The sequence below is a fragment of the Canis lupus genome, chromosome 11 (genome assembly GCF_048164855.1).
Source record: "Canis lupus baileyi chromosome 11, mCanLup2.hap1, whole genome shotgun sequence".
Classification (NCBI taxonomy): domain Eukaryota; kingdom Metazoa; phylum Chordata; class Mammalia; order Carnivora; family Canidae; genus Canis; species Canis lupus.
Window position 1 is genome coordinate 36,157,274 of NC_132848.1, and position 25,182 is coordinate 36,182,455.

The following is a 25,182-nucleotide window of genomic DNA, read 5'->3' on the forward strand; positions in this document are numbered from 1 at the left end:
TGCTGTAGTGGAATTTTTGTTAACATTTTCAGATATTGATATGGGCAGTGAGGAAAATAAAGGAAACATGATGAAGGATGATTCATGAGGGATATTTGATATTAACTAGTAAGAGAAGACTTCTCTGAGAGATGATGTATAAGCTGGCACCTGAATAATAAAAGAGAATCAGTCATATATCAAAATCTGGGAAAAGACCATTCCAGGTTATTGTTATATTTAGTCAGTGCAGTGATATCAGTACAATAATGTAAAATATTTTTTAAAGATTTTATTTATTCATGAGAGACACAGAGAGGGAGGCAGAGACACACGCAGAGGGAGAAGCAGGCTTCACATGGAAGCCCGGTGCGAAACTCGATCCCAGGACTCCAGGATCATGCCCTGAGTCAAAGGCAGATGCTCAACCGCTGAGCCACCCAGGCATCCCAAAATATAAGCATTCTAGACAAGTTCACTTTAACAGTTGGGCCTGAGACAGGAATACAAACAGGCCCGTGGAACATATGCTATGTAGTTTAAGATTATACAACAATCTACAAACTTAAAAAAATTTCTATCTTTCTTCCTTGGCAGATATATCCTTATGTAGATCTGGAAGTGTGAGATCAAATGAGGAACTCTTAGCTTCTAGGGTTCTGTTTTGGAACATGGTGTTATGGAGAGAGTCAGCCCCTGGCCTGCCCCCTACCTCCCCTACACTTGGCTCTGTGTCTTGCATTTTGAAAGACCTCACACATACCTCAGGTCCTTTGTCCAAACTCCATCTGTACCCTCTGCAAACAGCCACCCTTTAACATTCCTCCAGTTGGGCATGTACCCAGTGGTGGCATGATCTGCCTTCAGAAGGATGACTCAGGGGGATCCCTGGGTGGCGCAGCGGTTTGGCGCCTGCCTGTGGGCCAGGGCACGATCCTGGAGACCCGGGATCGAATCCCATGTTGGGCTCCCGGTGCATGGAGCCTGCTTCTCCCTCTGCCTGTGTCTCTGCCTCTCTCTCTCTCTCTCTCTCTCTCTCTCTGTGTGTGTGAGTGTGACTATCACAAATAAATAAAAAATTAAAAAAAAAAAAAGAAGGTTGACTCAGGAGGAGGTCTTGGCATTGGGATATAGGCCATTTGGTCAGGGAACTTATGGTTCTGGGTATCTGGAGTATGGCCTTGAAGGGGATAAGGCACAGGTGCTGAGTGGGAACTTTACTTGAGCCCTATGCACTCCTCCGCCTGTGTTGTGTGGGCATAGTTAAAGAGAGTCTCAGAGCTAGGGCCCCTTTTACCTGATTTAGAGTACTATTGATTTTAGATTCTAGGAGTAAAAAACTTCTTTTGGCCTAAGGAAAATTTCATGACTTAGTAAAGATTTTCAAATCTCTTGTGATGTAATTTGTAAGATACTAAAATAAAATGGAAGAGAATTTATATATTAAAGAGGGCTACTTGAACAAAATAGCCTTAATTTTGTACCCTAAAGGAAACAATAACATGACTTAATAATAAACAATGGTTGTTTATAAAGAAAGCACTTCTTTTACTTGTACCTTCTTAAATAACCAAACAGGTATACCTTGACGTGTTTAAGTATTTCTTATATAATCTTTGCTATAAAAGTCCTGCCATTCTTCTCTTCTCTTCATTGGCATGGATGAAATAAAAACCGAGATACAGATGGAAATTCATTACTTTTTGGCATCATGGAAGCCAATTACATTGCTCCATTGTTAAACTTTTAGGTCCTAGGTTTAAAGACAAAGCTTTCTCAAGTGATCATGTGAAGCAATAAGTACACGTAAAAATATTTTTTAAAAATATAAGGACAGCAATCTTAGACTTATCTGAAAACATTTAGAAGGCATCATCAAGCAATGTACAAAATTTCAGCTTATGGAATTATTTTAATGAAATTGCATCATCACCATCAATTGAATCTCCAAACCTAGGAATGAAAGAGGAAATACTCATCAATTATTATATGAGAGGCAAGAAATCCCAGTAATTGCTGCTTTATTATCATCAGTAATACTCATCAATTATTATATGAGAGGCAAGAAAGCCCAGTAATTGAGTAATACCATCATTCTTACAAGTATCTAAATTGGCAAAACTAGCCCAAATTTATCTTGATTCTCTAATGACTTAGTTTTAAAGTGGGCATCTGTGTAGTATTACATAGAGGCAGTATAGTGACCAAAGGATAGAACTAGTAGCTCTTGGTGCTGAGAAATGATTTCTAAAAAATTTAGTACTGAGAGGTAATATAAGTTTTAGAATTTGATTTATTTTCACCTTCTAGTATCTCCTATAATGGTGACATTTGGTGTCAGCTGAATGTTGATTTTCACACTTGGTGTTCTGCTGGAATGTGTGTCCATTATATTGCTAGCTTTTGTCTTAAACAAAACAAAAACTTTTATGTAGCTTTACCAATGTCTTCAGTGTTAGTGAAATTATATACATGTGTTCCATGTGCTATCTTTTCCCAGTGATCTGCATTTGCATTATGCTTTAAGAACTGTTGGGTTAGGGCAGCCTGGGTAGCTCAGTGGTTTAGCGCCACCTTCAGCCCAGGGCGTGATCCAGAAGACCCGGATCGAGTCCCACGTCGGGTTCTGTGCATGGAGCCTGCTTCTACCTCTCCCTGTGTCTCTGTCTCTCTCTGTCTCTCTCTCTCTCATGAATAAATAAAATCTTAAAAAAAAAAAAAAAAAAAGAACTGTTGGGTTAGCAAGGTGGAACTCAATCCAAGAGAGGCTTATGACCAAAGAAGGGAATAAAGAAGAGGTCTTGAAAAAAAAAAAAAAAAAACTGGTAATATTTAAAGAAAAAGGAAGTTATTGGAATGAGAGTTTAAAGATAGCTTTAGTTTCATTTTGTTGGAAAATGAACTTTGTTCTGATAAATATTCTTAAGCATACAAGCTTTTAAGCAACTTGATAACTTTGCCCGGAAAACTGAAATTTTGGCTAGCTTATCTCAAAGAAAATATTTCTAAAAGCAACATTCTTGAGCATTCTCCAATATTTGTTTAGATTCAAATAACAGATTAAACATGCCACGCCATTTTGAAATAAGCTGAGCTGTAGGGAATCTGGCGGAAAAGAAGAATGCTGCAAATTACTTTGTTTAATTTGATTACATATTACCATTAACACTGAATAAAGATGAATTGAATCTTAATCTTTTAATTTTTGCTTTAATTTGTTGTGGCGTTTATATTTTATGTTAGATATTTCCATCAAATGTCTGGTTACATTTATTTGTTCATATTTAAAAGAGGGTAACTCCAAATCTGATTAGAAGCAAAGCCCATGGGAGGGGTCGGTCAACCAACTGCCTTTTTTTTTTTAATAAATTTATTTTTTATTGGTGTTCAATTTGCCAACATATAGAATAACACCCAGTGCTCATCCCATCAAGTGCCCCCCTCAGTGCCCATCACCCAGTCACCCGCACCCCCCACCCACCTCCCTTTCTACCACCCCTAGTTCGTTTCCTAAAGTTAAGAGTCATGTTCTGTCTCCCTTTCTGAAATTTCCTACTCATTTTTTCTCCTTTCCCCTTTATTCCCTTTCACTATTTTTTATATTCCCCAAATGAATGAGACCATATAATGTTTGTCCTTCTCCAATTGACTTATTTCACTCAGCATAATACCCTCCAGTTCCACCAAGTGCCTTTACTACAGAGTGAGCTAGCTGGGCCTTTCTTTGGGGAAGGAGAAACGGAGTTGACATTTTCCATAGATCAAGAATTTTGTCACTGATTATATTTGAATCATAAGCTAAAGAAATTACTTAGTTCTCTAATGAAGACACCATAAACTAGATAAATGTACTATGTTATGGCTTGATGCCATGAGTTACTACTTTTCCATCTACTAATCTGTTTGCCTTTATTTTTTGAAGCTATTTGAGATAGACATGGCCCAGTCAATGTCAAAGGCCAGAGACAGGACTGTTGTTGATATGTTAGATCAATGATTCTCAAAGTGTGGTCTTTTGATAAGTGTGGTTAGCAACTTGTTAGAGATGAAAATTCTTGTTACTACCCCGAAGCAACTGAATCTGAAACTCTGGGAGTTTGTCTCAGCAATCTTTATTTTAACCAGTGATTCTGATATACATCAAAGTTTGAGAACCACTGTGTTCAATGAACAACGTAGAGGCCTATGGGGCTGTGACCAGATGGGAAAAGGGAAAATAACAAAGCATGAGATGAGTTTGTGGGCCATTGTAAGGACTTTGCCTATTGTGGGGAAATGGGAAGCCATTCGAAGGTTTTGAACAGAAGAGTGCTGTGACCTGATATTTTTAACAGATTATTTTGACTGTTGTGTTGAGACAGAGCTACAGCAGGCCAAGGACTAAAGCAAACAGACAAGTTAAAAGTCTGTTGCAGTAATACAGGCTAGAGGTGATGCTGGCTTGGATCAGGGTGGTAGCAGTGGCTATAATGAGACATAGTTGGAGTCCAGAACTAATTTTCAGAGACAGAAGATGGGATTGACTGATGGATTAGTGGGAGTAGCCACTTGAAAATTTCTCAGGATTTGAGAGGGGTAAAAGTAAACAAATTAGTATATGGAAAAGTAGTTAACTCATGGCATCAAACTATGATAACATGGTATATTCATCTAGTTAATAATGTTTTCATTGCTTAGAGAATTTGATCTCAAGTTTGCTAGGTAGAGTACTCTTACAGAATGCTAGAGAATCATGGCCAGCTATATTCCAATTTTGATACTCTATCAACTACTAAAGCAATTCTAGGTTAAAGATTTCCCTCTCCTCCCTCTCACCCTCCCCCCTTTCCTCCTTCCTCTTCCCCTCTTCCTTCTCCTTCTCTTCCTCCTCATCCTTCTCTTCCTCCTCCGCTGCCGCCACCTCTTCTTCCTCCTCCTCTTCTTCTTTAGAGGAGGAACAGAGAGGAAGAGAGGGGGGACTAGGAGAGGGAGAGAGAGAATCTTAAGCAAGACTTCCTGCTGAGTGCAGAGCCCTTCTTGGGGCTTGATCCCACAACCCTGAGATTATGATCTGAGCTGAAATCAAAAGTCAGATGCTTAACCAACTGAGCCACCCAAGCATCCCCTAGATAAAGACTTCTTAATAGTAAAGTCCCCAAAGTCTCACCTTTGATAAACTTCACTGACTATTTTCTACTTGAAATTTTTTTATTACTCTTGACTTTGAGAACCCACACTGACTTCCTTCTACCCTTTCATGATTTCCTCTTAGTCTGCTTTTTGGTTTCTTTTTCTTTGCTCATCTTCTTGATTTGAATACTAAAGCAAGGTACTAATACTAAAGTTTTACTTTAGTATTACTACTAATATTAATATTTTAGTATTGATACTAATAAGTATTACTGTGTTACTTAATATTAGTACCTTGTTTTAATGATCTGTCAATAATTTCACATAGTCCACCACTGCCTGCACGTCACTGACTCTCAGATCTATATCTCCAGTCTCCTTCCTGACCTCCAGAGCTGAATTTTCAATTGTCTGCACCACTCACTACATTCAAAACTAAATTCATTACTTGCTTTTACTCTACTCATATTTTCTGTATTTCTTGTCGGTTTATTAACATTACCAATCACCCCCAACTTCTACCCAGTTAATGTCCAGTCTGTCAGTTCAACCTATGGAATCTCTCCCCTTCCTTATATGTCCCACCTGCCACTACCGTAATTTAGTTTTCTTTTATCTTTAATTGGGACTGGTGTGGCAGATTCCTACCTGTACTCCCTGGTTCCAGGGAAAAAGGTCAGTGAGAATAATTTTTTTTTTAAAACTTAAAACAAGTAGTATTTGAAAGCGCCTTTTCATCTATGATCAAAAAATAATTTTAAAAATTTTTACAATTTTCTTATGTAATATTTATTTTCACTTGTAAAAGTAGGAGTAAGGATTATAGCTATAGAAAGCTATATGAGGGGATCCCTGGGTGGCTTTTTTTTTTTTTAAAAAAAAGAAGGCTATATGATTATTTTAATCTTTTTATTCCATTGAAGAGTCTTTTATCATTTTTATGATTGTCTGCAGGACAATCAGGGTAAATGAAATTATAGGATTATAAAGAAGGTTTTCAGTAAGTATAAAGATGGAGAACTTAAAACATAAGATATCACTCAATCATTGAAGGACAGTTATCTTTAAAACTTGTTATTCTGGGGACGCTTGGATGGCTCAGTCGTTGAGCATCTGCTTTTGGGTCAGGGCATGATCCTGGGGTCTGAGATTGAGTCCCACATCGAGCTCCTTGCCAGAGAGCCTGCTTCTCCCTCTGCCTATGTCTCTGCATCTCTCTCTCTCTCTCTCTCTCTCTGTGTTTCTCATGAATAAATAAAATCTTAAAAAAAAAAAAAACTTGTTATTCTGTAAAGATGAAGGTTAAATGCTCTCAAATAAAAAGATATTTCTATAAAAGTGTTTCCTATTTTAAAGAGATTTAATAATAATTTTAAATCAACATTATCTTGCCCCCTTACTTGAGTCAAAATTTAAATTATAATGATTAACTTTGAATAATTTTTCCTTAATTTTTATCTTTTCAAGAATAGATATATATTATAGTAGATAATTGTGGATATGTAACAGTAGTATATAATTAGAAAATAATCCAGGTACAATGCTTCTTTTTTTTTTTTTTAAATTTTTTTTATTTATTTATGATAGTCACAGAGAGAGAGAGAGAGGCAGAGACATAGGCAGAGGGAGAAGCAGGCTCCATGCACCAGGAGCCCGATGTGGGATTTGATCCCGGGTCTCCAGGATCGCGCCCTGGGCCAAAGGCAGGCGCCAAACCACTGCGCCACCCAGGGATCCCTGGGTACAATGCTTCTATAAATTGTTGGGTTTAAATTCTATTATCTCAGGTCTAAAATTTTTTGCTCCTAGATCATCTGGTAGATAAAAGAGTCAAACATGGTATCCACTGTCCTAAAGACAACATATATATTTTTAAAGCCCATCAATCTATTTTTTAGGAGCAAATTATGTAGCACAGTTTGATTAGCTCATTTCCATTTAGGCAAAACTGATTTCTGTTGCCTCAAATGTCTTTTCAAGGAACTCTTGATTCTCTGAAATTATTTTGTAACATTCCACCTTTATAACTCATTAAATCAAAAACTATTTTCAAACCCTTCCAATATGCAAAGTGCTATTGTGTGCTTGGGAATCAGCAATAAATAAAACGGAAAATGTTCCTGCCTTCATTGAGCTTATATTCTAATACTGGGATGTGAAAAAGTGGCCAAAACCTTTCCCTAATAATTTTAGATTGGACTTCAATTCAAATTATAAGACTTCTAAAATAAAGAAAAATTAAACCCCAAATAATGATATTAATAGCTGTGGCATAATATATAGTTACAATCTCAGTATTGCTTCCTAAATTTGGCATAATTCTAAATTTTACCAGTTCTTGTCTCTAAACCTGATTGTTAGATACAAATGAAACTGTATATTCCTCTCATTTCATAATTTTAGACTATGTTTCTTAAGTTATAAATACCAATCCAAAATAAATAAATAAATAAATAAATAAATAAATAAATAAATAAATAAATACCAATCCATAGCCATAACTTTGTGGAGTAGAACTACTTATGTTTAATCTAAAACTGTTTCAGTCATCTAGATTTTTAGCTACCCCCCTTTTTTTGACACTTTACTGAGATATAATTGATACAAATCAACTATACAAATTAAAAGTCCATAATTTGATGAGTTTCAATACATAGTATGCACATGTGAAACCTTTACTGAAATCAAGATTATAAGCATAGGCACCACCCTCGCATGTTCAGAAAGATAATAGGGTGTGTATATGAATGTATGTGTGTGCATTTTGCCATCTTACATTTTATAAAATATTTCAAGCATGTAAAAAAATATAATGCTTCTAATTCTACTTAATGGCAGAATGAAGTAGTGAGTGAAACTTTCCAGAGATTAACAATGAGAAAACCTAGACAAACTGAAGGCAATAGAAGGTGATCAAAAACAGGTGGAAACTGAGTTCACCCTTAAAAGACCATGTTTACAACGGGTAAGAATTGCAGTTTGTAGGTTTTTTATGTTTGTTTGTTTGTTTTTTTTTTTTTTTTTGCCTGAGGGAGTTTCCTCAATCCCTGGATCTCATGTGGCAGAGAACTCACAGTCTTACCACTTTCAGGTGACAGAGGTCAGGAGTCTGACAAAAAGCAAAAACAAAAAACAAAACAAAAAACAAGTAGATAGAAACATGAGTGGGGCCTGTACTTGAAAGACAAATACACTAGCTAAGATCTGTGAGTTTTTTTGTTTTTGACCAAATGCCTTTTGTGACTTGTACATAGGTATAGTGGCAGAAAGTGGAAATTTTATTGTCTTGAATTATTAGATGACAGAGCTTGGAGCTGACAGAGCAGGTAGAAATTTATGGAGAAATCCCAAGAGTAAGAGAACAGTTAAAAGGATGAGCCCCAAAATCTGGGTATAAATTCTGCTCAAATCTTTGGCTGACCATAAACTACACAGGTGCAGGATGATCCCCAAACAGCGAGGCTAAAAAGGAATAGTTGATAGTTGAAAAAACCAGCTTTTCTAAAAGCAAAGATATAAGCTGCTCTACACTGTGAGAGAGACGAGAGTCTGTAGTTTGAGTCTAGGCAAATTAACTGCCTTTAAAAGGGAAATCCAGTAATGCTCAGAGGAACACAACATTATTGGAGTCATTGTAATACACTATTACATTGTTTAGTTTTTAACTGAAAATTATTAGATGTAGAAAGAAATGCAAAAGTGTGAGTCATATTTAGGAAAAGTGAGATTCATACTCAGTGGAAAGTAGGCTCAGATGTTGGATTTAGCAGTCTTTTTTTTAAAGATTTATTTATTTATTTATTTATTTATTTATTTATTTATTTATTTATTTATTTATTTATTTATTCAGAGAGAAAGAGAGAGAGGCAGAGGGAGAAGCAGGCTCCATACAGGAAGCCTGCCGTGGGACTCGATACCGGGTCTCCAGGATCACACCCTGGCCTGCAGGCAGCACTAAACTGCTGCACCACTGGGGCTGCCCTAGCAGAGTCTTTCAAAGCATGTAGTATAAGTATGTTCAAAGAACTACAGGAAAAAATGTTCAAACAAATAAACAAATGTAAATATTAATAAGTGAGTAGATATAGAATCTTAAGAAAGAAATGGAAACTGAAAAAAATAAATAGAAATTCTAGAGTGAAAAAGTACAGTAACAAATAAAAATATACTCAACAGGGTCAATATCAGATGGGTGATAGCAGAAGAAAGAATTCATGAACTTGAAGATAGATTGACAGAAATTATCCAAAATGAAGAACCAAGAGGAGACAGAAAAGATTGAATAAATAGAAATAGAGCCTCAGATGATGATGGGATAGTTTGATGGTTTTAAATGTAAATGGGATATATTGGCATACTAAATATGGTCAAATTTTAATATTTGATAAAACCAGGTGGTGGAAATATAAATGTTTGTTATTTTTAAAAAGCAATTATTGCTATATGAAATTACCTTTAAAATTTTTATTTAAGTCTTGGGGTGCATGCGTGGCTCAGTCAGTTAAGCATCTGCCTTTAGCTCAGACCATAATGTTAGGGTCCTGGGATTGAGCCCTGTGTTGGGCTCCCTGCCCCGTGGGGAGTCTGCTACTCTCTCTCCTCTACCTCTCCTGCCCACTCATGTGCTCTCTCACTCACTCTTTTTTCTTAAAAAATTAAAAAAATATATTGAAGTCTCATTTACATGTAATACTGTGCATCTGTGTTAGGTGTATTTTTTGATGAGTTTTGAAAGATAAACTGTGTAGGAGCACCTGGTGGCTCAGTTGCTGAGCGTCTGCCTTAGGCTCAGGTCGTGATCCTGGGGTCCTGGGATCAAGTCCTGCAACAGGCTCCCTGCATGGAGCCTGCTTCTCCCTCTCTGCCTGTGTCTCTGTCTCTCTCTCTGTGTCCCTCATGAATAAATAAAATCTTAAAAAAAAAAAAAACCTAGAAACTGTGTAGCTACCACCACAAACAACATACAGAACTTTCCCTTACCCTAAAACGTTCCTTTGTGCTCCTTTGCTGTCAATACAGCCACAACCTCTGGTACCATGTAATCCCTGATCTTTTGGTCATTTTTTTAGGATTTCATATAAATAGTATCATTCTGTTTTACTCATTGATTATTTGAATAACAGTGTTTGCCAGGTTTCCCATATAAAGTTGTATCTTACCCTTTTATAATTAGTAAGCAATCTGTAAGAAGACACTTTGATACAGGAAATACCCTGTTCTAACCTTTAGCCAGTTTTATCATGTTAATATTTTTGTCTGACTCTATTATTACTTTGAAGGCTGCTAAGTTGTAGTTTACTAATTGTTATCCCTTCTACATTTATTAGTTGGCATTGTACTAAGGAAACATTCTCCTGTCTTTCCTATCTATCTATGCATCCATCCATCCATCCATCCATCCATCCATCCTGTATGGACTGAATAGATTCTTATTTTATTTAATGGGTGATAATCCATTACTGTACTGTAATGATTCATCCTGATACCTGAATCGTCTCAGAATTGTCTCAGAATTGGTCAGGGGGAAGCTCTTTCAAATTGGTTCCTCTGTCCTTTTTTTTTTTTAAGATTTTATTTATGTATGCATTTTAGAGTGCATGTGAGCTGGGGGAAAAGGGAGAGGAGTAGATGGAGAGGGATGCATGGAGTGTGTAGCCCAACGCAGGGCACTATCTCAGGACTCTGAGATTGTGACCCTGAGATTACGACCTGAGTCGAAATCAAGAGTTGAGCACTTAACCAATTGAGCCACCCAGGCACCCCTGGTTCCTCTGTCCTTTTGGCGTGCCTCCATTATTTTTCGGCATTTTGTTACTTTCTGGTACAACAAGATATTCCAGGGTCATCTTATGTTTTCCTTGTCCCAGACCTGAAATCAGCCATTTCTCTATGGAGGCCTGGTTTCTTTTAGTGAGGGATAGTATTTAGTGATTTTAGAATTTTTAAGCTGTTTCCATATTCCTTTTATATTCCATGTTTATGGGATTCTGCCATTTTACCTGATGTTTTTATGCATATTGATTTTTAAAAAGGTTGATTGATTAGAGAGCTGCATGCATGAGTTGGGGGAGGGCAGAGGGAGAGGGAGAATCTTGAGCAGACTCCACGTTGAGCACAGAACCTCACATGAGATTCCATCTCACAACCCATGAGTTCATGACTTGAGTTGAAATCACCAGAGGTTGGTGACAGACTGATCCACCCAGGCACCCCTGTGTATATTGATTTTATGTAATAAAGTTTAACATCATAACTACCCATGAAGTATCACTTTAATAACATTTTACAGAACTTTTTGCATATTTCTATTATTTGATTTTTGCTTTTCATAAAAGAAGTCATTTAGTCAAATCTTCATACTTGGGGCAAGATTGACAGTATATCCCTCTAGATAGATGAGAATCTACTTGTTTTAAAACTTCAGAAGAATTTTACAGCCTCTAGGAAAATTGTACCAGTATTCAGTGGCTAGCACTCAAAGATGTTGTGCTTACTTCTCTAGTTCTTTTCTAAATAGGAATAAAACTTTCCTCCTCCCTTCCCATTTCATTTCCTTTCATTCCTTCTCCCTTTTCAATTCTTCCTCTTGTTCTTTTCCAAATGTTTAGTGTCTTACTATGTAAAAGCCATTCTTTAGTCAGCTTCCAGTCCGACTAAAGTTGGACCTCATATTTTTTTAATCTAAATGCCTTAGGTTGGGTCTCTACTCAGTCCCTCATATTTATAGGGTAGTCTTAGTTTCTATTATGGCTTTCATCTGAATACTCTGTGAGTTTTAATGTCATTTATATTGTAGAACCCATGTTTAGACAAAAAGTTGAGACTATTACCTTTTCTAGTTGCCAAATTTTTAAATTGACCAATTATGTGTTTTTAAATAAAATTTCTGATTATAGCAGTAATACATATTGAGTGATAAAAATTCGAAAAATTTACTAATGAACAAAGAAGAAAATAAAAATTATCCACAAACCCATCATTCAGAAATAAAAATGGTTAACATTCTGGTTTATTTTTTATATACCTTTTTTTGGGAGCACATACTTAATTTTATTTATTTATTTATTTATTTATTTATTTATTTATTTAAAGATTTTATTTATTAGAGAACATGGGCAGAGGGGGAGAGGCAGAAGGAGAAGGAGAAGCAGACTCCCTCCTGAGTGGGGAGTCCAACTTGGGACTTGATCCCAGGACACAGGGATCATGACCTGAGCCAAAGGCAGATGCTTAAGCCACTGAACCCCCCAGGTGCCTATGTGTGTGTGTGTACACACACACACACACACACACACACACACATATATATAAAGACTAATGGTTTAGTGGAGACTTTCAGTACCCTTGTTTCAAGTATTTACATATTAAATATATTTTTTTAAATCAATTATAGTAACTGTATTAGTAAATCTATAATTTCAAGGTCATTCCAACCCACTATTATCTTTAGTTCTAATAAATCTTAAAGCCTGTCCTTAACTCATGTGCTTCAGGGTCAGATAAGTAACATATACTTCTATGAAGAAGAGGGATGTAGAGATTATAAAAAGTAGAGACTACAGACCCAACCTAAGGCATTTAGATTCAAAAAATTAAAACCACTGTGTTGACTAAAACATAACACATCTTCAGGCCCTGGCCACCTCAGCTCTACTCTCTCCTTAAAAACTAGCTAGTGTCTACAAAAATATCGGTCTATTTTTCTAGTACTTTAAAATAAATAATAAATAGTACTATTAAAATAAATAAATTAAAATAAATAAATTAATAAATTAAATGAAGTCTTTATCAGATCATATCCCACTATACTTTATCACCTTCCAAGTTCTTAGTTTTTCTAGCTGAGTACCATCTGGTCAGTTAATCTAATAAAAGTAGTTCTAGCAAAGGTCTTTACATAGAACATTCATTCTTCCTCTCAACTCTGGAAAAATTTAGATGGTTCATATTAATCCTAGGCCACTGGCTAGTATGGTAGGTCTGCCCAATTCTTGTTTCAGTTTTTACAATATGGAGGCCACAAAGGTCAATTTTCTGAATTCTGCCAGATTCCCCCTTCCATCCCCAATGCATGCCCATACTATGAGTATTTTCTCTAAGTAGTTACATTTAGATCAACATTTTTCTCTTTTAAAAATCCTTGCTTCTAAAAATCTTTGCTTTATATAAAAAGTGATTATTATTTGTCAATATATTCTACTTTGTGTTTATTTCATATAATACATTGTGATTTACACATAAATTATATGTCATAAATGTGAAATATGTTTTATTTCATATCATACATTAACTTGCTATTTATTATTCATGTTAGAATAAAAGGACTCTAGATTCAGAGACATACGGATCTGGAAGGGACTCAGAAATTGTGATCATCAGTTATAACACAGATTAATTGAGTAGTGTGATGTTATTCTATCACTATGGTTTTCGTCAGTAGAACTGCCGTAGTATATATTGTGGCAATAAAGAATTTAATAAAACAATTTGGGCGTACACAAATGTGGGAGAAGTAAAGATTTCTGGTGGGAGTAGACAGAGAAATAGCCTGAAGCACTGCAGCAGAGGAAGAAAGCCATGGGTGCATTGCAGTGTAGACCTCTGGATGCCTACTATATCTGCTACCAGGACCTTACAGAAATAATGGCATCTCCTTCCTTTCTGCCTTTCAAATCTTAGGCAAGTTCCTGTCACTGGCAGACTAACCAGCAGCTCTAAGGAAGAGGATTTTGAGAAAAGTAGTTAGTTCCAGGCTTTTGAAGGGTCTCATGGCAGTGGTACCAAGTGAATCTGGTGAAGTAGCCTACCTAATTCATAGCATTCATTCTGTGACTCACTTTTCTTCACTTTCTCCTAGACCTTAGTATATGCGTGGTCCACCTCTACTGATCATTGATTTATTCTGGAGTCTTGAAGTCTTATGCTTTTTCATGGAATCATTTTAGTTTGCTTCCTATACCTATAGACCTCTTTCTAAAAGTTATTAAAAATAACACTAATTTCCCTCATGCCTATTTCTTGAACACTAAACCTGAAGTAGATTTACTCTTTAAACATTGCTTGTACCTTATTACTCACAGAAGCAAAGACCCAGGTTGTTAGAGCTACAAACACAAATTTCATGAATAATGTAGATTTCCAGGCTTAGGGAAGAAATCTGCAAATAAAGACAGCATGAATAATTATACTGAAAAACTGAGAGATCTTAATATTTGCATTGCTGGGTGCTTTGAGACTAGAGCCCAGAGGGAGGTTCAAGAATTCTGTTTTCCAAATTGATAGTGGAAATGTTGATGTAGCAAGTAATCTGCTAGTCTGAAGCCAGTGAGCTAAACTCTAGTCTGTCCATAAACTACCGATAAATAGCAACCGTTATGTACTTCTCACTTTACCCATTCACTTAACTTTCATGACCAAGCAGATAATGAATAATTGAAACCCAGCTCAGTATGTTTTATATTAATAAAGTGTTCACTGCTAGAAAAACTCAACAGATTTGGATATACATGTTTTAAATCCTAAATGGTTGAGAAATAATAATTTTGCTTATAGAGCAATTGAATAATTTTTTTGGAGAGTATTCTTCTGTTTAGCAGAAAGATGTATAAATTGTAGTAGATTCACGATCAAAACTTATGTGAACTGAATGAATTTTTTATTGCTAACAATCTTAGTCTTGACTCAAATATAAATCATGTACATATAAATGATTTGTTTAATCCTGGGTTTTCTGCTCACTAATTCTTCAAATTACATTAGTTTTATGATGTGGAATAAAATCCTAGCAGTTCAAAATTATGTAATTATTTATATTGAGACTCAGTACACAAAATATGGCATTTTAGGATAACATTGATGATGGTAATTGTAAACAATGAGCAAGTGGATTGCCCTAACTGGTCTGCTAGTTCTTGTGAGCTAATATTAAATTTTAAACATATATATATATATATATATACACACACACACACACACACATATGTACATATATATATACACACACACATATTTGATATGTATATATTTATGCTTAAAAATAAACATTTAAAGAATATTTATATATATATATTTTTTTAAACATCTTGAGCAAGCTAAATGTGAGATACGAAACTGGTAGTGAGTTCAGGATTATATTTAAAGTACAGCATGAGTTCATCAGTTTTACTAAAGAATTTTCTTTGGCTTTAGGACTTCAGATGCTTGTTTAAATGGAGTAAAAACATAGATTAGTGATGCATGATGAAAATATCTGTCTTAACAGGTAAATATTGGGAAGATGGATTCACCTATTGAAAAGTGGAACCTAATAATTGGCAACTTGGCTTTAAAGCAGGTACGTGATACACATTTTGTTTACAGATCTTGCGTTTATACATCTTGGTTTTACCTATAAGAGTAATAATTAAATTTTAGTGCATTTCTGACCTCTGGAAAGTTTTCTTTCTCTAGAAATTGATCAGGTTCTTCCAAATCTGAAAAATACATGATAGAATATAGAAAACTATATAAATTTTTTTATCATGTGTTAAAGAGGAAGAATGTGAGTATTTGAGTTAATATATACAAATAAATATTTAGCATTTCATCAATTAGGTGCTATTTTTCTACTTTGACTTTTCTAAAGTAAATCTTTAATTAAAGTAAACATTTATATATTGTGATCTTATGTTTATTTTTTTATTTTTTTTTGTTTTTTTTATCTTATGTTTATATAAACTGAAGTTTTCTTTGTTATAGTTACTAGTGTTCATTCATGTAAAGGAGCACATTAGACTGTCAGTTACATAGACATAGATTGTCAGTTACTAAATCGTGGATTATATATAGATTATCTACAGCTCCTTCTGATCTCAGATGAATGTCTGCCTCCTCAGCTCTTTCCTATGATGCCCAAGAGGGATGCAACCCCCTAGTAACTCTCCAGCAAGGGGGCCTAAGGAACACTTACTAATTTTAAAGTAACCTCAATTAGGACATCATGTTGAGAAACATGGTTGCAGAAAAGTAATTTCATATAATATATTTCAAAGACCTAGAAATAAAATAATTTTTGGAACTTGGGCTTTAAAAAAAAATCCATGCAGCTGTCTCTAAAATCACAGTTTAGGGGATCCCTGGGTGGCTCAGCGGTTAAGCGTCTGCCTTCAGCCCGGGGTGTGATACTGGAGTCCCGGGATCAAGTTCCGTGTTGAGCTCCCTGCATGGAGCCTGCTTCTCCCTCTGCCTGTCTCTCTCTGCCTTTCTCTCTTTCTCTGTGTCTCTCATGAATAAATAAATAAAATCTTAAAAATAATAATAATAAAATAAGATCACAGTTTAGAAATAAAATCTGGGATTTAATCTCAGCTGTAACATTAACCAGCTGTATAAATTTTGTTAATTTTCTTAACTTTTCTAGGCTTCTTTGCCCCATTCTTTTATTTTTTTAAAAGATTTATTTATTTATTTATTTATTCATGATAGACAGAGAGAGAGAGAGAGAGAGAGAGAGAGGCAGAGACACAGGCAGAGGGAGAAGCAGGCCCCACTCGATACCGGGACTCCAGGACCGCGCCCTGGGCCAAAGGCAGGCGCCAAACTGCCAAGCCACCCAGGGATTCCCTGCCCCATTCTTTTAAATCACATATTGTATTAGAGATGTGTATGTTGCTTCCCAGTTTGAAATTGTAGGAACCTACACGAGAGTAATAAAATATTTAACAACAAGTAGGCTACTATAAGTTAATATATAAATTAAAATTTGAAAATATACTCCATTTTATTCTTTAAATATTCTAAACTTCTACCAAGTAATATGAGTAGTGGTGTAAATTATTCATCACATCATTCTAATAGCTTCCATCTCAGATTTTAATTTTTCCTTCCACTTTTCATCTGTACCCTTCTCCTGTATCCTTCCTCCCTGCAGCCGTTGGTCAGGATGGGAGCCAGAGATGGCTCTGGATTCTAGTACATGGATTGCCTTCTGAGAGTCAATGAGCACCTAGAAATTCTTCTCAAATATTGAATGCATCTGCGTTTTCGTAGAGAAAACAATCTTCACAAAATTTTTGCCAGACTGTCAAAGGAGTCCAGCACACAAGCACAATTAGGAATCTGTGAATTGGATTCCCCTAGGGCTTCTTTAGTCCTCACATTCTACTTAATAGGATTCTAAGAGTTCAGTCAGTGTTATACTCTTAGTTGCTGGGTTGCTTTGTGCCAGCACTGTGGGAAACACTTTATAGTTATGTAACTCATTTAAATCTCAATTTTCAAATTTGCTATTATTGTTGTTACTTTGCAGATTATGGTTGTGGTTATTCATGACGTTACTTTTTAATGTCTTTCCCACCTACCCACCAAGAGCTGGGGGAGAACAGGGAATGAATCTATTTTGACCACTGTGTGGCCAAGACCAAGCACCTTGTACATAGTAGATTCTAAATAAGTACTTGTTAAATGAATAAATTTAACTTGCCACAAGATTAGGTGATATAGGAGCAAGGAGTCAAAAGCTTATCATTTGTTTATAAAACCCAGTCTCTTATGAGTACTGCCTCTGGAGTCAGACTTCAGTTGTTTGGATTTGGGTATCTTTCAGTCTTAAGGTTGGTATCTTCTTAGACAATCTGTGGGTTACACCATCAAAGTCACTTGGGGTGCTTGATAAAAACAGATTCCTGAGCCCCATTCCATACCCACTGGCACCAAATCATGGCAGTTTGAGAACTCACCACCTTAGGGAATATTAATACTAAATTAGAGTGGCTTCTTCAAAAGGTAATGCAGTTCAATGACCATATGCAATACTTTCTTCTGACTTTTGGTATGCATATTTACATAACCAAGTAAAAATTGTTTTTGAAATGAATAATTCAGTTGGATTTTTTAAAAAACTTTTTAGGTTCAAGCAACAGTGGTTGGTTTTCTAGCGGCTGTGGCAGCAATTATACTGGGCTGGATTCCAGAGGGGAAATACTATCTTGACCATTCCATACTTTTGTGCTCTAGCAGTGTAGCAACTGCTTTCATTGCATCTCTTCTACAGGGTAAGTAGATTTATAAATGTCTACTCTACAGTCTTTCACTTTCAAATAATTTATTTTCCATGTTGACTATTTTTATTAAAATGATACTTCTTCATTATAAGATCAACAAATTTTTTAAGTTCTTATTTAAATTCCACTTAGTTAACATACAATGTAACATACAATGTAACCTGTTCCTTTCAGATGCACAGTATAGTGATTCAACACTTCCATATATGACTCAGTGCTCATCAAGATAAGTGTGCTCTTAATCCCCTCACCTGTTTCACCATTACCCCCCATTCACCTACATTCTGGTAGTTACTGGTTTGTTCTCTATAGTTAAGGGTCTGTTTCTTGGTTTGCCTCTCTCTCTTTTCCCTATGCTTGTTTGTCTCTTAAATTCTCCGTATTACTGGAATCATATAGTATTTGTCTTTCTCTGACTTATTTCACTTAGCATAATACTCTCCATCCATGTCATTGCAAATGGCAAAATTTCATTCTTTTTATGGCTTAGTAATATTCATTGTATATATATATACATCTTCTTTATCTGTTCATCAGTTGATGAACACTTGGGCTCTTTCCATAGTTTGGCTATTGTAGATAATGCTGCTGTAAACATTGGGGTTCATGGATCCCTTTGAATTATAATTTTTGTATTCTTTGGGTAAATAACCTAGTAATGTAATTGCTGGATTGTAGGGTAGTTGTATTTTTAACTTTCTGAGGAACCTCCATACTGTTCTCCACATTCCCACCAAGAATGCAGGAGGAAGAGAAAATTTATCTACAAGCTTTTAAAATATCTTATTTCAGATATACCTATATTTGTTATGTATAAGCCTAGTATAGACCAGGCTTTCTGAGCTTGTCTCTGGCCTTAGGTACTCTGGTAGAGTTCCTAATGAGATCAGGAAAATAGTCTAGACATTCATTAGTTTCTGTAAATTAAATTAATTGAAAAACTCTGGAAATCATGCAGAGGATTTGCTGGCTTGTCATTTGAGTAACAAGGTTTCTAGGAATTCTGAATTTTAAAAGCAGTCCCTCTGTTAAAATTTTTTAAAGTTTCAGGTTTCAAAAAAATATCTTCACTGCTTCTGTGGCAATACAAATATAACCATATGCTCAACAAAGCATATTGCTGGCTGTAGACTTTTAAAGAGCTGAAAGGTTTTAAAAATTAACTACATTGGAATTTTTCAGTTGGGATATCATTCTTTATATTTATTTATTAAGAGCATAGCACTAGAGAACTAGCTTATTATTAAATCATAATTGTGAAGACTTGGTTCTTTTTATTTTATAATTGCCATCTTCTTACCCTTATATCACCAGCAAGGTGAAAAATAGAAAATTCTCATGTCAGTTGATTATATCAATGTTAAGCCAAATTTTTGGGTAGGTTCAGGAATTTAGAGAGTCTTATTAAAATTAAGACTTGACTTCCAAAATATTTTCAAGCATTTTGTTTTGGTACTTAAATTACATTAGGGATAGGATAGTTTCTTGTCAATGTATAGAATTACTAGAATTCAGCAGAGTTAACACTGGCCAAAGCAGGGTGTGAAGTTAAGCTACTGGGGAATTAATTTCTGGTAAAAAAATAAAAAAAGTTAAAGCATTAGCTTCTTTTTCTTTTAAGTTCATTTGCTTCTGTTTTCTTTCTAATCTTGTTTCATTTGAAAAGAACTATAAATTTTTAGTAAAAACTATTTTGTTGCCTAGGATTTTCAAAAATTGTAAGAATTCAGACTTTTAAAATACATTTGCTTAAGGCTTCTTACTTTGAATAATGTGTATTCTAATTTTATGATAGCTTGATTTTTATATATGGAGAGCAGATACTACTGACCACCTTTTATAGGTGAGAAAACTGACTCAGGTAAGGTGACTTGTCCAATTTTATCAGCTTGTTTGCAGAAAATCAGAATTAAAGCCTGTTTCCTGACTCCCAACTCTTTCCACTGGTCCATGCTGGCAAAATACTTGTTTTCAGCTGAAAAGATATGGCTGGCACTCTGTCCTAGGAGAACTTTCCATATCAATCTTTAAATGTGCTAACTTTTAAAAAAGAATTGTATATGATTACATCTCTATTATTACATAATACATTTAAACTTTTTTTTTCTATTTTTTTTTTACAACAGTTTATGGGAAAGTTAAATCTATAGATTGAAAATGTCTCCGGAATATAAGAAGTGAGACTTTATTTGAAATAAGACAAAAAGTCTACTTTTAATAATTTTGGCTTTAGGGGGTGGTAGAAAACATGGGCTAGAAATATTTACAAGTTCTGTGACCCTGAGCAGGAACTTACAGCCTATTCTCAGGACCTCAGTTTTATTATCTATAAAATGAGTATGCTGGAATAAAATCATTTTGAGTCATTTTCAGTCTAAATATGCAGTGAGATTCCGTTGGATATTTTCCCTCTAACCATATTTAGGCCTCCATACTGGTTTATGGTTAGCACATAAGTGCACTAATCTTAAATAGTCTTTGTACCGCATCCTCTAACTGTGGGCATGAGAAAATGTATACATACAACTGGGTATGGATATATGTTATCATCCTCCCTCCCCATTTCTGTGATTCAAGAAAATATTTAGGAGTACAAGTACATAGTCATATTTTCATCATTTGTTCTCTGGACGGAAGTTCAATAGATAGAAACTTTGGTTTTAAAGAATATCCTATAGGGGCACTGAGTGACACAGTTGGTTAAAGTGTCCGACTCTTGCTTTCGGCTCAGGTCATGATCTCAGGGTCGTGAGATAGAGCCCCGTGTTGGCCTCTGCACTCCGTGGGGAGTCTGCTTAAGATTCTCTCTCCTTTCTCCCTCTGCCCCTCCCTTTTGTGTTCACTCTCTGTAAATAAGTAAGTAAATAAATCAATCTTAAAAAAGAATATTCTTTACAGAGATTGCTTTTTGTGTTCTGGCCTCCAGTGTTCAAATTTTGATTACTTCCTCCTTTGTAATGCTTCAAGACTTCTAGATTATAGAAAGAAGCAAGCATTCTGACTACCACCATGTAGACAGATCTGGCTTTTTGGTCTTCTTCCCAGTTGCTGTGCCTATAAATATGACTTAACCTTTCTTTGACATTTTCATACCATATTTGAAGGTTAAAATAAAATCTTTGGTTTTGATATACACATATATGTTACATCTGAGACATACATGTTATTAAATTTGAAACTTTAACATTATTTTATAGTAGCTTGTCAGGTCTCTAAATGCAAAATTGAACTTCTCAGATCTTCTGTGATCCCTACTTGGAATTTGTCAAAAGGCATTTTGGCAAAGCATTAGAGTAAAATGTTTTGTTTGCTTTAAGTCAGCTTATCTAAGCATTCTAACTGGAACTGATGTGCTGTTTTTCTAGCCTTTATATTTCAGTATTTAGGGGATTGATTTTCTCTAAATCATAGCATAGAAAGTAATGAGTTTTTCTTTCTTCCAGGAATAATCATGGTTGGGGTTATCGTTGGTTCAAAGAAGACCGGCATAAATCCTGATAACGTTGCTACTCCCATTGCTGCTAGTTTTGGCGACCTCATAACTCTCGCCATATTAGCCTGGATAAGTCAGGGTTTGTACTTCTGTCTTGGTAAGTTGACTTGAAATTAAATATAATGTGCTACTCAGAGTCTCATTAAATGAATATTGTTGCAACGCTGCTAGGAATCCCTTGTGGCCTTCATCTGTAGCAGAACTGTGGTGGAGACTGATTAGAACAGTAACTTCCAGTTGCTGTATACCTACTATGTGTTGTGGTTCTCATATATTTTTTTCTTCCATTTTTTTTCTTCTTGAGTTTAAAACTCTATAAGATATGGTAAGATAAGATCATCTCTAATTTCAAATGAGAAAACTGAGGATCATGGAGATTATGTGTGTTACCCACTACTGGTAGGAAGGTTGAACACAGGTCTGATATTCTATGAATTCTGTCCTTTTGCTAAGTGTGTAGGCAGTGAGGAGTTAACCTATGGTGTTCTGATATATGCATTGTACTACTGTCCCAGAACATAAGGGTATAGCAGTGCTTTAAATTTGGTGATTGTCCCTCCTTCAGAAACCAACATGGCAATTAACAGCAACAAAAAAGTCACCGTGAAAATTAGCCTGAATGTTGTGTGAAGTTGTGATGTCTCCAACATATTCTCTCTCTCTTTCTCTCTCTCTATATATATACACACACACACATAAAATTCCAGATAATAGTGATAGATTATATATAGAATATAGAATCTAATGAATTGTTTTAACACAATTATTTAACACAAATTTATACTTTGGGATTCTTATCAATGTAAATGAATATGATTTGTGAGCATTGGTTTAGTGCTAAAAGTTGGCTATGGTTCTATTTTTTTTAGATGCCAAATTAAAAAAAAAAAAAGAAAAGAAAACAGAAACCAAAAGAATACTTTGACAAAAAAAAAAAGAAAGTTTATAAGCTAAGCCAGAAGCAAACATTTATTCATATATCCTCATATATTTCGTGGATTCTATACAGATTTATGGTATTCTTTAAAAGAAGTCTAAAGTACATTTGGTTTGAAGAAGTAGGTCTCAGATATATGTTTTTGAACTAAAGAAAGTGTTTTAACCTAACAAAGGCAATCACTTGTGAAGGGAAGCTTCATTTAGTATATAAAATTACCTTAAGTTATTGAGTGGCATAAAAGCAGTAAGTGAATAAAACTTGATGTCCAAGGAAAATTGTTCTCATTTAGAAATAAGATATGTCCACTTGAAGCAAGGTAGAAGACAATAAATGATTAATGGCCTAAATGTAATAAGATCTTGTTCATAGTGATTTTGGGTTTTCATTGTTGTGAAATATACAAGGAAAGCTGTATGTACGAGTATATTCAGGGTAATGTTTGATTCTTTTCTCTTCCAGTCAAAAAAGGCACAGAAAATGAGTTATATCAGTAAGGGGATAATCTGCTTTAATTTATTGTTGGGGTGGTAACTGGTCATACTTTTCCCCTCTCTTATACAATTTAGAAATTCATACTGAAGTCAGGGATTGAAATGTGGCTAGTATTAGAGAATGTGACTTAATATTTTTCTCCTACTCTATTAATTAATTAATTCACCCACTCAGGCAGGCAGCTGGATGACTTGTAGGCCTCATCTCCCCATAGAAATGGGCTGCTACCTGTGTTGAGGAAGGGAGACTGTCATCAATAGGCTGGATCCCAAAAGACAAAGGGAATGAGTTAGGCATGGTTAGTGCCTCTTTCCCTAGTCTTATCAAGTAGACAAGTCTCTCCCCTGTGAGGAGGAGTGGAGAGAAATGAAGGGGAAAGAAGAGGGTGAAGGGTTTCTACCTATTATTATTCTATGGGTCTTGCCAGGAACATTGAGGGTGGGGTGGGGATGGGACTGGAAGGTTGGTAGTGGTTCTGAATGGGCTGCCTTACATAAATAATGAGGAAGGGTCTATTATTTGCAAACGTGGGTATTCAAATTACCACGAAGTCATTTGTAACATATTGCTCAGTTGCTTGTTAAATAGCACTATGGGTGTCTCCTCAGTTGAAGTTCTAGTAATAAGAAAGTAAGAAAGAGAATGCCATTGAAGAATGTTATCCTAATAAATATGACAATTGTTATAATGATATAGGCTCAGTATTGAGATTCCAGAAGATAAATCAACTTCTGGGGAAAATAATGTGTGTTAGTTAAAATATTATTATTATTATTATTATTATTATTTTAAATTACAGTTGATTTACACTGAAGGGTTTTCTTGGGGTTAGTGTTGGATTATAACATTCTACGTTGTGAACACTAGGGGGCCTCATAAGATCAGCACAGTGTTAGTGGTAGTCTAAATATAAAGGTTAGGAACAGGCACATTTGAATTCTGAGACCCCATTCACCCTGCTGTGCTACCTAGCTCTTGGAAACAAAGTTTAATTCCTGAACTATTGGAAAACCCTATGTTGAAGACTGAAAGCAGTCTTTAGAGATAAGAGGATTTCATGGAGGCTGTAGGCTTCTGTTACAAATGGAGGCTGTGTATTATATGGCTCCCAAAGAATTGGACATTGAGAATAGTCTTTCTTAACTCTTCCCCCTAGAGTTTTGGATACTTAGAAATGACTTGGAACAGCTCCCCTCTTGTCTTGTTAGTTTTGATGCATGTACCAAAGCTCACTCTATGTTCAATGTGTTTTTCTTATGGTCCTGATAAAATTTGCTGATTTCTGATTTTTCCCCTTTTCACCTCACCAGTTCTCCACAAAAAGGGACAAAACAAGCCCAGAGCTTTGCTTATTACTATTGACTTTATTATGTGTAGTTACCTATGTCTTTGTTCCTCAGTTAACAAAGTTAAAATTTTAGCCTCGAGTTTAGGCCTCTAGGAGTCGGCAGAAACTTATCTTCCAAGACCCTCCTGCTCCTCTCTTTTTTGTACTTTAGCCAGACTCACCCAGTTACTGATTCTCATACATCAGCCATGATTCTTCTCTTTTCTTCCTTCTGTTATTCCCTTCCCTTTTATTAAGGCCAGTCTGAGGCCTCATTTTCTTTTTTCTTTTTTTAATATTTTATTTATTTATTCATAGAGACACAGGCAGAGGGAGAAGCAGGCTCCATACAGAGAGCCTGACGTGGGACTCGATCCAGGGTCTCCAGGATCACGCCCTGGGCTGCAGGCGGAGCTAAACCGCTGTGCCACTGGGGCTGCCCTGAGGCCTCATTTTCAATGCTGAATTCATGTTTCCCTGTTAATTGATCTTTTCCTCCTCTGGATTCCTGTAGTACTTCACTGATACTTTTCTTGTTCTTTACATTTTACTGATCATTATAGTTTTTTTGTGTAAATGTAGTACCTTCCTTTATGAAGGTATAAGCTGCTGAGGACAAAATTGTGTGTTTTTAAAATTAATGTAAATATCTATATATGTATCTATCTATCCATGTATCTATCTATCAGCATTCCATAGGGCCATATACATAATGGATGTTAAATAAATAACACTTGGTGAAATGCTTTTTTTGAAAGCTATCCAGTTAGTGTGAATAAAAGTTATTCAGGAAGTAGTACAC

At 35.4% G+C, this 25,182-nt stretch overlaps 1 protein-coding gene across 9 annotated transcripts in view; it reads left to right on the forward strand.

Annotated features, from left to right (window-relative positions):
• The window catches only part of SLC41A2 (solute carrier family 41 member 2), a 124,854-nt gene that overhangs the window by 42,590 nt on the left and 57,082 nt on the right, over positions 1–25,182 (forward strand). For all 9 annotated transcript variants that reach the window (XM_072844273.1, XM_072844275.1, XM_072844270.1 and 6 more), the window contains 3 exons: positions 15,350–15,421; positions 17,975–18,119; positions 21,572–21,718. In XM_072844273.1, coding sequence (XP_072700374.1) covers positions 15,350–15,421; positions 17,975–18,119; positions 21,572–21,718 — 364 coding nt within the window. The remainder of the gene's footprint in view (positions 1–15,349; positions 15,422–17,974; positions 18,120–21,571; positions 21,719–25,182) is intronic.